Consider the following 19002-nt stretch of genomic DNA (forward strand, 5'->3'; position numbering starts at 1 on the left):
GACTGAGCCTTGCGGTACTCCAACTGAGAGAGGTAGCGAAGAGGAGGTGGAATCAGAGAAACGAACACTGAAGGAGAAATTAGAGAGGTAGGATGAGAACCAAGAAAGGGCTGTGTCCTGAATACCTAGGGATTGTAGTGTTTGTATGAGAAGAGAGTGGTCAACAGTGTCAAAAGCAGCAGAGAGATCAAGGAGAATACCGTATATACTCGAGTATAAGTCGACCCGAATATAAGCCGAGTATAAGCCTAGGGTGGGAAATGCAGCTCTAGCCGTACACAGCCCTCACACTGCCAGATATGCCCCCACAGTGCCAGATATGCCCCTAGTACCTACACTGCCAGATATGCTCTCATAGTGCCAGATATGCCCCCTCAGTGCCAGATATGACCTCTCAGTGCCAGATATGCCCTCATAGTGCCAGATATGCCCCCTCATAGTGCCAGATATGCCCCCTCATAGTGCCAGATATGCCCCCTCAGTGCCAGATATGCCCTCATAGTGCCAGATATGCGCCCCCCCCCCAAGTGCCAAATATGCTCCCCCAGTGCAAGTTACTTACCTTCCGCCGCTCCCGCGCCTCTCCTGTGTCCGTTCTGCGTCTCCGTTAAATGAAGTGCCGGTTCATTAGCCAATCAGAGCTCACGAACGGGTACTTCCTTTAATAGACCCGCCGCTGCCACCGGAGACGCAGGAGGGACACAGGAGAGGCGCGCGCTGTGCCCTCCGTGTCCCTTCTTCACACTGCATTGCACTGCCCTCCGTGTTCCCACTCCTTCCCTGCACTGACTCGAGTATAAGCCGAGGGGGCTTTTTCAGTACAAAAAAAAGTGCTGAAAAAGTCGGCTTATACTCGAGTATATACGGTAAGTAGTGAGTAATGGCCTTTAGATTTAGCAGTGACCAAATCATTCACTACCTTAGTCAGTGCTGTCTCTGTGGAGTGTTGGGCACGAAATCCTGACTGAAGTGGGTCCAGTAGGCTGTGTGAGTTAAGAAAGTGTATGAGGCGAGTGCAGGCAAGTCTCTCAAGTAGCTTGGAGGGGCATGGGAGCTGAGAGATGGAACGGTATCTATTATATTATATATTATCTATAAGTATCAGCAGAGTCGTCAGACTACTCTAGCTTATTGTGTGCTCCCTGCCCTTTATAGATCTATGGATCTGACAGAAGCATTGAGTATGCCAGGAGTGTGTGATGTCATCACTGCAAAAGATGTTCCTGGAACAAATCAATTTTGTTATTATAATTGGCCAGACCAGTTACTAGCAGATACAAAGGTATGTCGCCCTAATGTGCTGCACAATGTGAGCTAAAGATGAATTCTGCTAGCAGAATGTAAAGAGCTAGATTGTATTGTGATTGTTTAATGATGGTTTTAATTTTTTAAAGGTCCTGTGTGTTGGGTATATAGTGTGTGCCGTGGTGGCTGACACACCGGACCGTGCACACCAAGCTGCAAGACAGGTGAAAGTCGTCTATGAAGACCTAGCACCAGTGATTCTCACTATTGAGGTAGGATGTCATTGAGCCGGGTTTAATCGATGGTGGTTATGTTATTCCTGAAAAGACAAAGTACGGGGAGAATATACAAACTCCACACAGTTAGGACCATGGTGGGAATCGAACCCACGACCTCAGTGCTGTGAGGCTGTAATGCTAACCATTATACCTGTTCTGTATAGTTCCTCTCTATATATAGTGGATAGTCTTTACATATTGTTTTAGTTCTCTCAATTACTCCATTTTCATGTTATATTTGTGCAACATCAATGCTTGTGCATTCGGATCACCGGGTCATAAGCCCGGAAGTCTATGGAAGAGCTGCCTCGGTGGGCAAGTAATCCTGCATATTGGTGATCAAAAATGCTGAAACAACCCACCTCTCGTTAAATACCCTTCCTAATGGGCTTTAATGTCTTTCTCTCAGGCTTCAGACATGTGACATGTTATTAGCTTCCTAATTGGTTGGTTTATATTCCGTGCGCTGTTCTTGGCCCAATTCCCCGGTGGGCCGTATATATTCTGCACATTGGGGGTCATTCTGAGTTGTTCGCTCGTTATTTTTTTGTCGCAACGGAGCGATTAGTCGCTAATGCGCATGCGCAATGTCCGCAGTGCGACTGTGCCAAGTAAATTTGCTATACAGTTAGGAATTTTACTCACGGCATTACGAGGTTTTTTCTTCGTTCTGGTGATCGTAATGTGATTGACAGGAAGTGGGTGTTTCTGGGCGGAAACTGGCCATTTTATGGGTGTGTGCGAAAAAACGCTACAGTTTCTGGGAAAAAGGCGGGAGTGGCTGGAGAAACGGGGGAGTGGCTGGCCGAACGCTGAGTGTGTTTGTGACGTCAAACCAGGAACGAAACTGACAGAACTGATCGCAGATGCCGAGTAAGTGTGGAGCTACTCAGAAACTGCTAAGAAGTGTCTATTCGCAATTTTGCTAATCATTCGTTCGCAATTTTGATAAGCTAAGATTCACTCCCAGTAGGCGGCGGCTTAGCGTGTGCAAAGCTGCTAAAAGCAGCTTGCGAGCGAACAACTCGGAATGAGAGCCATTGTTGGCCTATATGTAACGATTTGCAAACTGAACGGCAGATCTCTGAAATTGGTCAGAATCGGCAGAATTATTCGCCCATCTCTACACATGACTAGACAGGGTATAGCATTATGTACATCAAGCTCTTTACTTAATTGCTCAGATTTTGTGCGTCCTTTCCTTACAGGACGCAATAAAGCACAACTCCTTCTTTGAACCGGAAATTAAATTGCACCATGGTAACGTTGATGAGGGTTTCGGAACAGCAGACCAGATACTGGAAGGTACGGCTAATTACCTCTGTCACAGATCTCCTGTTGTTTCCATCAGTGTGTGTCTCCGCACAATCGCATATTTCATTAGTAGGAACATAATATACTAGTATGGTGGCTCCGTCATTTGCTGGATAAACGGTTCTTTACCTCCCATCTGTCTTCCCCCATTCTCTCCCATCCCCGTTATGGACTCGGACGACTGTCAGCACAATCAGGCATCTTCTTCCAAAGTCCTCCTGCTGTATGGTGACCGCGGTTGGGCATTGTCTTCTTTTTAGAGGGGCCATATAACAAGTAAAGGACCAATCAGGTGCTACGTAGGGGAGCTGATCCAAAAAGTAGCTGTTATGAAGGCGGTAGTCCGTCTCGGTAAACATACAAAGGATGCACAATATAGAAACAGTGCTCCGATGAGCCTTATAGGCTAAGGTAATATTCAACATAAATTCAGTGTAGGTAAACCAAAATGGACCTTGGTTTAAATATAATGCTAAACAATCACAGTAACAAATGTAATAGCAAAAGTTATTATATTACACAATAAAATAGGCTAAAATAGTAAATACCAATTAAAACAAATTTCACGGAATCAGTTGAGTCCATGGAGAAGAATGTTGGGGTCTTTATTAGTGATGAAGCAGAACGCACTGTACTCCGTTAACCCGGAGGCATGGTGTATGCTGGAGAAGTCCAGATAGAGGGGTAGGATCCAAATGTAGATATCCACACCAATCTTTAAAGGTGCCAGAAATTATGTTGCAAATCAAGTGACGCGTTTCGCTGTTGTAGACCAACAATTAGCAGCTGTCTGCAACTGCTGTTCTATCCATTTAAAAATAAGAATTTACTTACCGATAATTCTATTTCTCGTAGTCCGTAGTGGATGCTGGGGACTCCGTCAGGACCATGGGGATTAGCGGCTCCGCAGGAGACAGGGCACAAAAGTAAAAGCTTTAGGATCAGGTGGTGTGCACTGGCTCCTCCCCCTATGACCCTCCTCCAAGCCTCAGTTAGGATACTGTGCCCGGACGAGCGTACACAATAAGGAAGGATTTTGAATCCCGGGTAAGACTCATACCAGCAACACCAATCACACTGTACAACCTGTGATCTGAACCCAGTTAACAGCATGATAACAGCGGAGCCTCTGAAAAGATGGCTCACAACAAAAATAACCCGATTTTTGTAACAATAACTATGTACAAGTATTGCAGACAATCCGCACTTGGGATGGGCGCCCAGCATCCACTACGGACTACGAGAAATAGAATTATCGGTAAGTAAATTCTTATTTTCTCTGACGTCCTAAGTGGATGCTGGGGACTCCGTCAGGACCATGGGGATTATACCAAAGCTCCCAAACGGGCGGGAGAGTGCGGATGACTCTGCAGCACCGAATGAGAGAACTCCAGGTCCTCCTCAGTCAGGGTGTGCCCCTGACCAAGTAGCTGCTCGGCAAAGTTGTAAAGCCGAGACCCCTCGGGCAGCCGCCCAAGATGAGCCCACCTTCCTTGTGGAATGGGCATTTACATATTTTGGCTGTGGCAGGCCTGCCACAGCATGTGCAAGCTGAATTGTACTACACATCCAACTAGCAATCGTCTGCTTAGAAGCAAGAGCACCCAGTTTATTGGGTGCATACAGGATAACAGCAAGTCAGTTTTCCTGACTCCAGCCGTCCTGGAAACCTATATTTTCAGGGCCCTGACAACATCTAGCAACTTGGAGTCCTCCAAGTCCCTAGTAGCCGCAGGTACCACAATAAGCTGGTTCAGGTGAAACACTGACACCACCTTAGGGAGAAACTGGGGACGAGTCCGCAGCTCTGCCCTGTCCGAATGGACAATCAGATATGGGCTTTTGTGAGACAAAGCCGCCAATTCTGACACTCGCCTGGCCGAGGCCAGGGCCAACAGCATGGTCACTTTCCATGTGAGATATTTCAAATCCACAGATTTGAGCGGTTTAAACCAATGTGATTTGAGGAATCCCAGAACTACGTTGAGATCCCACAGTGCCACTGGAGGCACAAAAGGGGGTTGTATATGCAGTACTCCCTTGACAAACTTCTGGACTTCAGGAACTGAAGCCAATTCTTTCTGGAAGAAAATCGACAGGGCCGAAATTTGAACCCATAGACACTCCTGTTTGCAGGAAATGCAGGAATCGACCGAGTTGAAATTTCTTCGTGGGGCCTTCCTGGCCTCACACCACGCAACATATTTTCTCCACATGTGGTGATAATGTTGTGCGGTCGCCGGTCACCTCCTTCCTGGCTTTGACCAGGGTAGGAATGACCTCTTCCGGAATGCCTTTTTCCCTTAGGATCCGGCGTTCAACCGCCATGCCGTCAAACGCAGCCGCGGTAAGTCTTGGAACAGACATGGTACTTGCTGAAGCAAGTCCCTTCTTAGCGGCAGAGGCCATGAGTCCTCTGTGAGCATCTCTTGAAGTTCCAGGTACCAAGTCCTTCTTGGCCAATCCGGAGCCACGATTATAGTTCTTACTCCTCTACGTCTTATAATTCTCAGTACCTTGGGTATGAGAAGCAGAGGAGGGAACACATACACTGACTGGTACACCCACGGTGTTACCAGAGTGTCCACAGCTATTGCCTGAGGGTCTCTTGACCTGGCGCAATACCTGTCCAGTTTTTTGTTCAGGCGGGACGCCATCATGTCCACCTTTGGTCTTTCCCAATGGTTCACAATCATGTGAAAGACTTCCCGATGAAATCCCCACTCTCCCGGGCGTCGGAATGAACACTGCTGACAGTGCTATCACCTGATTTTCCGCCCAGCGAAGAATCCTTGCAGTTTCTGCTATTGCCCTTCTGCTTCTTGTGCCGCCCTGTCTGTTTACGTGGGCGACTGCCGTGATGTTGTCCCACTGGATCAATACCGGCTGACCTTGAAGCAGAGGTCTTGCTAAGCTTAGAGCATTGTAACTTGCCCTTAGCTCCAGTATATTTATGTGGAGAGAATTCTCCAGACTTGATCACACTCCCTGGAAATTTTTTCCCTGTGTGACTGCTCCCCAGCCTCTCAGGCTGGCATCCCTGGTCACCAGGACCCTTCCTGAATGCCGAATCTGCGGCCCATTAGTAGATGAGTACTTTGCAGCCACCGCAGAAGAAACACCCTTGTCCTTGGAGACAGGGTTATCCGCTGATGCATCTGAAGATGCGATCCGGACCATTTTTCCAGCAGATCCCACTGAAAAGTTCTTGCGTGAAAACTGCCGAATGGAATCGCTTCGTAAGAAGCCACCATTTTTCCCAGGACCCTTGTGCAATGATGCACTGACACTTTTCCTGGTTTTAGGAGGTTCCTGACTAGCTCGGATAACTCCCTGGCTTTCTTCTCCGGGAGAAACACCCTTTTCTGGACTGTGTCCAGAATCATCCCTAGGAACAGCCGATGTGTCGTCGGAAACAACTGCGGTTTTGGAATATTTAGAATCCACCCGTGCTGTCGTAGAACTACTTGAGATAGTGCTACTCCGACCTCCAACTGTTCTCTAGACCTTGCTCTTATCAGGAGGTCGTCCATTTTCTTTGAAGAAGAATCATCATTTCGGCCATTACCTTGGTAAAGACCCGGGGTGCCGTGGACAATCCAAACGGCAGCGTCTGAAACTGATAGTGACAGTTCTGTACCACGAACCTGAGGTACCCTTGGTGAGAAGGGCAAATTGGGACATGGAGGTAAGTATCCCTTTAGAATAGGTCTCACCGAGCCTTCTGGCTTCAGTACCACAACATAGTGTGGAATAATACCCCTTTCCTTGTTGTAGGAGGGGTACTTTGATTATCACCTGCTGGGAATACAGCTTGTGAATTGTTTCCAATACTGCCTCCCTGTCGGAGGGAGACGTTGGTAAAGCAGACTTCAGGAACCTGCGAGGGGGAAACGTCTCGACTTTCCAATCTGTACCCCTGGGATCCTACTTGTAGGATCCAGGGGTCCTGTACGGCCCCAGCGTCATGCTGAGAAACTTGGCAGAAGCGGTGGAGGCTTCTGTTCCTGGGAATGGGCTGCCTGCTGCAGTCTTCTTCCCTTTCCTCTATCCCTGGGCAGATATGACTCTTATGGGGACGAAAGGACTGAGGCTGAAAAGACGGTGTCTTTTTCTGCAGAGATGTGACTTAGGGTAAAAACGGTGGATTTTCCAGCAGTTGCCGTGGCCACCAGGTCCGATGTACCGACCCCAAATAACTCCTCCCCTTTATACGGCAATACTTCTTTGTGCCGTTTGGAATCTGCATCACCTGACCACTGTCGTGTCCATAAACATCTTCTGGCAGATATGGACATCGCACTTACTCTTGATGCCAGAGTGCAAATATCCCTCTGTGCATCTCGTATATATAGAAATGCATCCTTTAAATGCTCTATAGTCAATAAAATACTGTCCCTGTCAAGGGTATCAATATTTTTAGTCAGGGAATCCGACCAAGCCACCCCAGCTCTGCACATCCAGGCTGAGGCGATCGCTGGTCGCAGTATAACACCAGTATGTGTGTATATACTTCTTAGGATATTTTTCAGCCTCCTATCAGTTGGCTCTTTGAGGACGGCCCTATCTGGAGACGGTACCGCCACTTGTTTTGATAAGCGTGTGAGCGCCTTATCCACCCTAAGGGGTGTTTCCCAACGCGCCCTAACTTCTGGCGGGAAAGGGTATACCGCCAATAATTTTCTATCGGGGGAAACCCACGCATCATCACACACTTCATTTAATTTATCTGATTCAGGAAAAACTACAGGTAGTTTTTTCACACCCCACATAATACCCTTTTTTGTGGTACTTGTAGTATCAGAAATATGTAACACCTCCTTCATTGCCCTAACAAGTAACGTGTGGCCCTAAAGGAAAATACGTTTGTTTCTTCACCGTCGACACTGAAATCAGTGTCCGTGTCTGTGTCGACCGACTGAGGTAAATGGGCGTTTTAAAGCCCCTGACGGTGTTTGAGACGCCTGGACAGGTACTATTTTGTTTGCCGGCCGTCTCTGTTGACATTATCACGTAATTCCTTGAATAAGCCATCCATTCCGGTGTCGACTCCCTAGAGAGTGACATCACCATTACAGGCAATTGCTCCGCCTCCTCACCAACATCGTCCTCATACATGTCGACACACACGTACCGACACACAGCACACACACAGGGAATGCTCTGATAGAGGACAGGACCCCACTAGCCCTTTGGGGAGACAGAGGGAGAGTTTGCCAGCACACACCAAAAACGCTATAATTATACAGGGACAACCTTTATATAAGTGTTTTTCCCTTATAGCATTTTAATATATATAGTCATATCGCCAAATAAGTGCCCCCCCTCTCTGTTTTAACCCTGTTTCTGTAGTGCAGTGCAGGGGAGAGCCTGGGAGCCTTCCCACCAGCATTTCTGTGAGGGAAAATGGCGCTGTGTGCTGAGGAGAATAGGCCCCGCCCCCTTTTCGGCGGGCTTCTTCTCCCGTTTTTCTGAGACCTGGCAGGGGTTAAATACATCCATATAGCCCCCAGGGGCTATATGTGATGTATTTTTAGCCAGAATAAGGTACTATCATTGCTGCCCAGGGCGCCCCCCCCAGCGCCCTGCACCCTCAGTGACCGCTGCTATGAAGTGTGCTGACAACAATGGCGCACAGCTGCAGTGCTGTGCGCTACCTTATGAAGACTGAAGAGTCTTCTGCCGCCGGTTTCTGGACCTCTTCACTTTTCGGCATCTGCAAGGGGGTCGGCGGCGCGGCTCCGGGACGAACCCCAGGGTGAGACCTGTGTTCCGACTCCCTCTGGAGCTAATGGTGTCCAGTAGCCTAAGAAGCCAATCCATCCTGCACGCAGGTGAGTTCACTTCTCTCCCCTAAGTCCCTCGATGCAGTGAGCCTGTTGCCAGCAGGACTCACTGAAAATAAAAAACCTAACAAACTTTTACTCTAAGCAGCTCTTTAGGAGAGCCACCTAGATTGCACCCTTCTCGGCCGGGCACAAAAATCTAACTGAGGCTTGGAGGAGGGTCATAGGGGGAGGAGCCAGTGCACACCACCTGATCCTAAAGCTTTTACTTTTGTGCCCTGTCTCCTGCGGAGCCGCTAATCCCCATGGTCCTGACGGAGTCCCCAGCATCCACTTAGGACGTCAGAGAAAATACATTAAAAGAACATGGCTTAATAAGAGGCAAACCCATTATATATTAAGTATGTAATCTTATTTGCACCTAAAACCCCCCCACATAGATAAGGTACTATTAGCCATTTTTCATTACCTTATAATGCTCCCCTTCTGTATGTTGGGCGTGTGTCTCAGCGGTGAGAGCCCGTAGCGAGGGCTCATGCGCAATGTAGGAGGGCGATCTGGCTACCACAGTACATGGTGGAGACAGGACAACATTCACAATTATATTCTAGGCTGTGTAATATTATATAATGTGTAATAATGTTTTTTACTTCTGTATTACCATGAAGCAGTCTCCCTACCGCTAATATGTATACAGCAATAGAGAATGTATGTACTGTAATATCTGCATCACGTCGCTCACAATAAGGGGTAGATTTACTAAAGCTTCATAAACAGCCAAGTGGCGGTGTTACAAATAGCAACCAATAAGATGCAAGATATGATTTCTGTATTGCACGTCTACGTAATATACAGGTAACGCTGTGGCATACACTGTATATAGATAATATATATATTATCTCTCTATGTGTATGTATGTATGTATGTATATATATATATATATATATATATATATTGATCTGGAACAGGGGAGTTACATATTGGAGGACAGGAACACTTCTACATGGAGACCCAAAGCATCCGTGTGGTGCCCAGCAGAGAGGGCCCGGACATGGACATCTACGCCTCCTCACAGGACCCCACATACGTGCAGGTGAGTGACAGACATGACCCCAGCACTTGTGTACACATCAGGGCGTGCGGAGCGGAACGTATAAGTGCACCAGTATGGCAGTGCGCATCCAGTGCTCTTCATACATGAGATCCGGAGACTACTGAATGTGTATATAAGGGAAATGTTATAGGCAAAGGGGCTAATTCAGACCTGATCGGACGCTAGCTTTTTTTGCAGCGCTGCGATCAGGTCAGAACTGTGTATGCACCGCAATGCGCAGGCGTGTTGCACGGGTACAAAGTGGATCATTGTTGTGTGATGGGTTTTCTGAAGAATCCATTCGCACAGCCGATCACAAGGAGATTGACAGGAAGAGGGCGTTTGTGGGTGGCAACTGACCGTTTTCTGGGAGTGGTTGAAAAAACGCAGGCGTTCCCAAGCGTTTGCAGGGATGGGTGTCTGACGTCAATTCCGGGACCGGACAGACTGAAGTGATCGCAGCGGCTGAGTAAGTCCTGGGCTGCGCAGAGACTGCACAAGATCTGTATGTACAGCTCTGCTACACATGCGATCGCACACTTGCACAGCTAGAATACACTCCCCGGTGGGCGGCGACTATGCGAACGCTGGACTGCAAAAAACAGCTAGCGAGCGATCAGGACTGAATTAGCCCCATGGTCATTTGATGTTTGAGCGCTTGACAATAAAATGGTGCTAATTATACAAATGAGCTATATCCCATAGGAAGTAATCTAATCACCATAAATATTACACAGCAGGTGATGTCTCTGAGTGTATACGGGCCATGTATTTCAGGGTTACGTGTGTGTGCTCCAGCGACATCACACAGCTAGTAATGAGAGAGGCTGATGTAAGGTTACTGGGGTGGGTGCACACTGGCTGGACATGGAATATCCTCTTCAGAAGGGATCCAATGTTATGATAGAGAGGAGGGGCTGGCCGCAGCAGGTATATGTTTTGGGTCAGCATAGTGATAGCGCCATCATGTGGCATACATACACTGCTGCACCCCCGGCGACCTGCACAGTGCTGCAAGTTCCACTCTCTGTCAGGGCAGCCCAGCATGTCCATATTAAGTGCTGGGCATGCCCCCTATAATGAGGAACGGGGGGCATGCGGTGTAACCATCCCACCTCCCCAGCTGGCCATGCCCCGTTTGGAAACGTGTGCACCAAAAGTACACACAGGGATTGCCATGTTTCATCTTGCCCTGGTCATCCAAACCTCTAGTTACGTCTCTGCTTGCAGTACATACTTTCCAAATATCCAATGTCATCCTGACTTGCGGGCATTGCCCAGCCATCCACACAGTCAGATCCGTTGCCCCGAGTGTTGGGAGGCAGAACAGAGTATATTTTTGGACTGTGTAACAAAAGTCGGAGCACCTGAAAGATACCCGTGCTAAACCAGTGAGAACATACAAACTCCACATATACAGGGCCCTTGGCCAAATCAAACCTATGGCCCCATTGCTGTGAGGTTACAATGCAACCCACTGTGCATCATGCTGACCAGCTATGGAGGTGGTATACGGTTCTATGGGCCTAATTCAAACCTGATCGCTGCTGTGCGTTTTCGCACAGCGGGCGATCAGGTCTGAACTGCGCATGCACCGGCACTGAGATGCGCAACTGAGAAGCGATCGGCATCTCTGCTCAGCGGGCAGAGGCGGTTGTTGGGCGGGGGGCTGGCCGGCAGTTTTGCCCACCGTTTTGGGGCGAGCCGCTGCGACGAGTAGCTCCCTGCCAGCGCACAGGAACTACTCCTCAGGTACAAAAGCATCGCTGGTGAGCAATACTTTTGTACCTGTGCAGGGAGGGGGGCAGAGCCAGACATGCGGGGCGGACTAGCCCTATGCTGGGCGGCCCCCCGCATGTCTGAGTAACTGATTGTAACGATCAGGTCTGAATTAGGCCTTATATCAGTGCATCATAAAACATAAACAAATCGGCAGATTTTTTAATCCGTTCTTCTTTCTCTTACAGGAACTTGTGGCGACAACTCTGGGCATACCGTCCAATCGCATCAGCTGCCACGTGAAGCGGATCGGAGGGGCGTTTGGCGGTAAAATTGTAAAGACAGCCTATATAGCAGCAATTACCGCGGTGGCCGCAAAGAAGTAAGTGTCGCTCTGCGGTTCCCCAGAGCTGGAACTGGCCAGAGTATAAATGTGCAACACAATAATAAATATGGGCGCAGTTAGTAGTTTTGCGCACGTGCGCCTGCCGGTTACACACTAGGGTGTATCTATAATGGAGCCATGTCCATGGGAGGGGACACTGCACATGCTCCAGCAAGGCCGACACACACACACGCAGATTGCACCCAGGAACTCTCCTCAGATAAAACGTCCGCTGGGACAACTCGTGTGCCCTGTGGCCATTGCAGTGCAGCCCTATGCGATTCCTTTTAATATGTCATGTTACTATTATAGGTGCGCTGCTCTGTGTACGTTAGAATTGTGTGCATGCCGGGGAATATATATGCAGGATACGTCTGTAAATCCAGTGCTGTCTTGTTGTCATCTAGAACCAAACACCCGGTCCGCTGTGTGTTAGAACGCGATGAAGACATGTTGGTCACCGCTGGCAGGCACCCGTATCTTGGGAAGTACAAAGTGAGTTCTAATGAAGCAATTTTATAGTTGGGTGTCTGTTTTTTCCTATCTAATAGACAGACACCCAACCGACTTTTCAAACATTTGAATCTCCCCCACTGTGTAGATTGTATCCCTGTAATACTGACATTTGTGCCGTCACAGAGTTGCGGCATCTTGCGGTGTTGATGCTGCACTGTAGTAAGAGCAGGGACAGTTTTTTAGACTGCCGGGGAGTTATTTGACAATCCAGTAATAATTAACATACAGAAAACTCCTAGTAATACTAACTATAACTACCAAATGCGGATATCTGGCAGAACCTTTCCAGCCATAAATATGTCTGCGGAGCTCCAGAGGAATCCAGGATGAGCAGCCGGATGCTAAAAGCGGCCATGCTGCGTCTGACCTGCGGGACGTAGTTTGGCCATTCCATGGTGGAGAGTAATGGGGCTAATTCTGAGTTGATCGCAGCAACAAATTTGTTAGCAGTTGGGCAAAACCATGTGCACTGCAGGGGGGGGGGGCAGATGTAACATGTGCAGAGAGAGTTAGATTTGGGTGGGGTGTGTTCAAACTGAAATCTAAATTGCAGTGTAAAAATTAAGCAGCTAGTATTTACCCTGCACAGAAACAAAATAACCCACCCAAATCTAACTCTCTCTGCACATGTTATATCTGCCCTCCCCCCCCCTGCAGTGCACATGGTTTTGCCCAATTGCTAACAAACTTGATGCTGCGATCAACTCAGAATTACCCCCAATGGTCGGTGGACTATGGCATTATGGCCCTCATTCCGAGTTGTTCGCTCGCAAGCTGCTTTTAGCAGCATTGCACACGCTAAGCCGCCGCCCTCTGGGAGTGTATCTTAGCTCAGCAGAATTGCGAACGAAAGATTCTCAAAATTGCGAATAGAAATTTCTTAGCAGTTTCTGAGTAGCTCGACACTTACTCTGCCACTGCGATCAGTTCAGTCAGTTTCGTTCCCGGTTTGACGTCACAAACACACCCAGCGTTCGCCCAGACACTCCCCCGTTTCTCCAGCCACTCCCGCGTTTTCCCCAGAAACGGCAGCGTTTTTTCACACACACCCATAAAACGGTCAGTTTCCGCCCAGAAACACCCACTTCCTGTCAATCACACAACGATCACCAGAAGGAAGAAAAGACCTTGTAATGCCGTGAGTAAAATACCAAACTTCTTAGCAAATTTACTTGACGCAGCCGCAGTGCGAACATTACGCATGCGCAGTTAGCGGAAAATCGCACCGATGCGAAGAAAAATAACGAGCGAACAACTCGGAATGAGGGCCTATGTGATAACACAGTGATTGTAGAAATGAGAACTAAAAGCAGAAATTGCTTAAAGAACGCGCCATTTATTAAAGTAAAGGTTGCAAGTGGAAATAGAGGCTGACCCCTACGTCGTGTCCCTATGGTGACCATGTCTGAGTGGATGATACGCTTCATGTTGTGACTTCTGCATTCCGTCACTGGATCTTCCAAACATTTTTTTGCTCCATTTTCCCCTCTTTTTTCCTTTTCATTTTAACTTTTGCCAGTTCTAGACGGAGGAGTTTTATTAGTTCCCGGATACCACTGGGCCACAAGCTCGGTGTCAGTTTATATCTATATGTTGCAACCATTTATTTTCATAGATAATAATGTGATATCTACACTATTATGAGATATAAGAAATGTATGCCTTATCATGAGACGGTGCTTTTCCCCTTCCTTCTCGGGCCTTTGCCCTTATGTACCCAGTCCCCCATCATATTTTTAAAGGAAACATCAGAATAAAATGTGAGACAGACAGACAGGTTCCTGAGACTCAGGCCAGCGTTACCAGCACCCAGCTCCCCACCTAAACTAGGCATCAGTGTGACCCACTGTTAATGCAAATGGCCACCTCCAGCAAATAAACAGCCCCACAATTAAATGATTACCTCCCACACACCATGAAATAATGAATCCTCGCTCCACACAGGGACATTTTAACAAATAAGGGGCCTGAGAACAATTTCTGGTCACAAAGCCAATTGCTGAAACAGGATTGCGCTACTGTGCAGACTCCATGTTGCAGCTCCTTCATGGAAGCTTCATCCCCTGTACCAAGATGGTCGCTGAGGCTACTACTAAGCATGTGCGGACCACAAGAGGTGCTGCAGCATCACTGTAGAGAGAGGTGCTGAAGCAGCCAGGGCAGAGAGTGGTGCTGCAATAGCCAGGGCAGAGAGAAGTACTGCAGCAGCCGAGTCAGAAAGAGGTGCTGCAGCAACCAGGGCAGAGAGAGGTGTAGCAGGACAGAAGTGACCCTGCTGCACAGCTACAAGCAGACAGACATATAAAGAGGCAGATCTCCGGTATGTGTTGGCTGTCATTGTCTTCTACTTTCACCTCTGGTCCTGACCTGTACCCTACCTAGTCTCCGAGTCATGGTGCACGCCTTTGCTTCTCCTTCTCCTGTCCAGTGGCCCATGGTATAGCAGGGGAGGGGAGAAGGCGGCGGCGTGCCCTCTAACTTTTCTGGCGCCCGGAGTTCACGCTCCACCTGAGCTACCCTCGCTACACCCCTGCATATGTACTAATATATTCGATTAGTATCGCAAAGGGCAGCTCGCCCAATAAGAACCACCCTTTGCGATGGCCACCGATCCTTGGACTTCTGGGTTCATGACACGAGAAGGCGGCCACGTGGGATGAAGGGGAGGGATCAGATCAGATCCCTCTGACAGTACTGATGCGTAAAGAAGCCCATACGCTTCTATGGAATTAGCCTCCACACTGAAGCCCCGGCATCCGTGACTTCGTACTCATGGGAAATGCCATAAAACCCCCAAAACTGTGTTTTTACTGCATTTCCTGTTAGTACATCCCGCCCTGTGCGAGCGTGCCACAGTGGGAAACAGTAATCTTCCACCTAGTTCCTGTGAGACCTGAGTTTACCTGTAGATATAACCGCTGTTTCAGCATCCTGCATCGCTACCCGGTAACTACTGTACATACACTCACCCAGTGGCGGAACTTGTGAGCGGTGGGCCCATGTGCGACAAATTAGCTTGGGCCCCCCCCCCCCCCCCCCCCATCCCATCCAAGTCCACCCCCTCACCCCTGGAGAGGATCTGGTGAGGGGGACCTGCTCAGGGAAGTGGATACCTAGCAACAGTGCCGTAACTAGACATTTTAGCACTGTGTGCAATAAACGGCATTGGAGCCCCACCCCTGCATGCAAAACAGGGGCAGTGCGTGCCGTAGGCGCGCGCAAAAATACAGTGGCGTGGCTTCGTGGGGAAGGGGTGTGGCCACAAAATAATAATACCAATTCATAAAACGGTGCACAGTAGTCTCCATTATTCAAATTACGCCGCACAGTAGCACCACTACACCAGGTAGAGACCCTTTTACACCTTACGACGGACAGATTCCTCTTTTTACACATTACAGCAGACAGCGTCCCCTTTTTACACATTACGGCAGACAGCGTCCCCCTTTTACACATTACGGCAGACAGCGTCCCCCTTTTTTACACATTACGGCAGACAGCGTCCCTCTTTTTTACACATAACGGCAGACAGCGTGCCCTTTTTACACATAGCAGCAGACAGCGTGCCCTTTTTACACATTACGGCAGACAGCGTGCACTTTGTTTTTACACATAACGGCAGACAGTGTCCCCTTTTTACACATAACGGCAGACAGCGTGCCCTTGTTACACATAGCGGCAGACAGCGTACACTTTTTACACATAACGGCAGACAGCGTGCCCTTGTTACACATAGCGGCAGACAGCGTACACTTTTTACACATAACGGCAGACAGCGTGCCCTTGTTACACATAGCGGCAGACAGCAAGCCCTTTTTACACATAATGGCAGACAGTGTCCCCTTTTTACACATAACGGCAGACAGCGTGCACTTTTTACACATAACGGCAGACAGCGTCCCCTTTTTACACATAACGGCAGACAGTGTGGCATTGTTACACATAGCGGCAGACAGCGTACACTTTTTACACATAACGGCAGACAGCGTACCCTTGTTACACATAGCGGCAGACAGCGTACACTTTTTACACATAACGGCAGACAGCGTGCCCTTGTTACACATAGCGGCAGACAGCAAGCCCTTTTTACACATAATGGCAGACAGCGTCCCCTTGTTACACATTACGGCAGACAGCGTGCCCTTGTTACACATTACGGCAGACAGCGTGCCCTTGTTACACATTACGGCAGGCAGATTCCCCCTTTTTTACACATTGCGGCAGGCAGATTCCCCCTTTTTACACATTGCGGCAAGCAGATTCCCTGTTTTTACACATTGCGGCAGGCAGATTCCCCCTTTTTACACATTACGGCAGGCAGATTCCCCCTTTTTACACATTACGGCAGGCAGATTCCCCCTTTTTACACATTGTGGCAGGCAGATTCCCCATTTTTACACATTGTAGCAGACAGTCCCCCTTTTTTGTAGAAAAGAAAGAAAGAAAGAAAGAAAGAAAGAAAGAAAGAAAGAAAGAAGAATTATACTTACCCTCTCCGCTGGCTCAGGCTCCTCGGTGCAGCGTCAGACGATTCCCGGGCAGGAGAGAAGGAGGAGGAGGGAGGTGGAGGAGGGAGCCGCAGCAGCGCTGTGTTATTGGTGGAGGCGCTGCTGCTGCTGCCCCTCTGCTTCACTATAGGCTGTTCTCGGAAGACAGCCTATAGTGAAGCAGAGGGGCAGCAGCGCCTCAACCAGTAACAAAGCGCTGCTGCGGCTCCCTCCTCCACCTCCCTCCTCCTCCTTCTCCCCCGTACCGCTGCTCCTCTCCTCTCTGTTCGGGCGGCTGTGCGCTGCGGGCAGCGGTTGCCCGCAGTGCACAGCGGCATGTAATGAGTCAGTTTGACTCATTACATGCTTTGGGCCCCTGGACAGAGGCGGGCCCCAGTGCAACGCACTGGTTGCACTGGCGGTAGTTCCGCCTCTGCACTCACCGCCTGGTGATCTGCATGACATTCTGATCCACTCCAGCTCCAGTGCATGTAACAGTGAGTACAGCTGTACCTGCTTTATCTTCAATAAAACAATCCTACCAGTTAAGTAACTGGGCTGTACGTAGCTGTAAGGCATCCCTTGGTGTGTACAGAAACTCTGCTACATCCTCAAGCTTGTACACACATATTTGGGAACATTAGGAAACCTATCCTCAATAGATAATGTGGGAGAGGCATGAGGCACCATGGTAGTAGTGAAGACAGCACCTGATCAGATTAACATAACCTACTGTAGATGGCCAATAGCAGCTTTAATGGGGGGAATGAGGTTACCTGCAGATTTACACCTGCTCGCTACCAGCCGTCTCAGTATTATCATGCAGCCATCACATGTGTCTATTGCCCCCACCCTGCCACATTACCCGGCTGCCAGCATCTGGGTAATTCTACTGATGTCCTCTCATCTGTAGCACCTGCACAGAAGATAACAGAGACGCTTGGCACAGTGCCGTTGGTTACAGATCACAGGATTATTCTCATGTACAGTAATTATATGCCTATAATAAGTTACTTAGAACACATATACACATCACTAGCTTTATTCATAGGACGCAGAAACAGAAGAATATACTTGCCGGGGGCTTAACTTGCAATCACCAATGGGAAGAGCTATCAAATCTCGGAGAGAGATAAAGTATCAACCAATCAGCTTCTGTCATTTTACAGACTGAATTAGAAAAATGAGTTATAAGCTGATTGGTTGCTATTAGCAACTTCTGTACTTTATCTATAGATGCTGTATGTGCCCGGCGGAAGTTACAACATTGCCATCCCATTGTCATACAGCAAGTGTATGTTATACAGGAAGTTCCTCTGCAGTCATTGTTCAGGATGACTGCAGGGAGTAAAGACACACTTCTGCAGCTCTCCAGAGTCCCATGGCCATTTGCACAAATTCCACATTATCGATCGCTCTCCAAGATTTCATAAATCTCCTCCCAAGTCCCATAGCAAATTTTTGGTGTTACCGACTGCTTGATATCTACTTACTGCACTAGAGGCCCCGCACTATTGCGTATGCGTGGCCCTGCACAGTGGAGTGTGGTGCCCTACTCTGGAACTAAATACCCAAACAGTACTCCACCGTGCAAACTGACAAGAGCTGAGTAGGAGCTTCCAGAGCAGGAGGACCCACATCACCAGGCACCCTAGCATGGCAGCTGTATGAGATGTTCCAAAACTAGTTATGCCCCCCGGTGGTTTCTGCTTTCAGCTACACGATTATGCTTGTGCCATAAATAATACGATATATAAATGCTAATAAGCAACTTGTATTATAGGCATGCTTCTCTTCCTTTATATAACTAAATAAACATTTGGAACTATTTTTGCTGACTTTTGTCATTGGAATAACTATTGCAATGTTTCTGACTTGTTATTGTTATTTTAGGTGGGATTTATGAATGATGGGAGAATCGTGGCGGCTGATGTCAGTTTATACAGTAATGGTGGCTATTCTGGGACAGAATCTATCTTTGTAAGTTGTGGACACTTTTCCAAAAGTTTCTTTTAAATAACTGGAAACTGAAGCTGCACCTGTAATTCCATACAAAGCAATTTTGGGGGCTATATAAATGTTCAGGATAATGTATATACAAAATCATGGACAGAGAGTAAGGGGATGGCTTGCTATATCCAGTAACATATTGTAAACTTCAAAGATATACATATATATA

At 48.2% G+C, this 19002-nt stretch overlaps 1 protein-coding gene across 3 annotated transcripts in view; it reads left to right on the forward strand.

Moving 5' to 3' along the window:
- Nucleotides 1–19002, forward strand: part of LOC134944386 (aldehyde oxidase 1-like) — a 144239-nt gene that overhangs the window by 96319 nt on the left and 28918 nt on the right. For all 3 annotated transcript variants that reach the window (XM_063932966.1, XM_063932968.1, XM_063932967.1), the window contains 7 exons: nucleotides 1156–1282; nucleotides 1395–1517; nucleotides 2732–2828; nucleotides 9592–9716; nucleotides 11684–11817; nucleotides 12228–12315; nucleotides 18717–18803. In XM_063932966.1, the coding sequence (XP_063789036.1) occupies nucleotides 1156–1282; nucleotides 1395–1517; nucleotides 2732–2828; nucleotides 9592–9716; nucleotides 11684–11817; nucleotides 12228–12315; nucleotides 18717–18803 (781 nt within the window). The remainder of the gene's footprint in view (nucleotides 1–1155; nucleotides 1283–1394; nucleotides 1518–2731; nucleotides 2829–9591; nucleotides 9717–11683; nucleotides 11818–12227; nucleotides 12316–18716; nucleotides 18804–19002) is intronic.

The sequence above is a fragment of the Pseudophryne corroboree genome, chromosome 7 (genome assembly GCF_028390025.1).
Source record: "Pseudophryne corroboree isolate aPseCor3 chromosome 7, aPseCor3.hap2, whole genome shotgun sequence".
NCBI lineage: Eukaryota > Metazoa > Chordata > Amphibia > Anura > Myobatrachidae > Pseudophryne > Pseudophryne corroboree.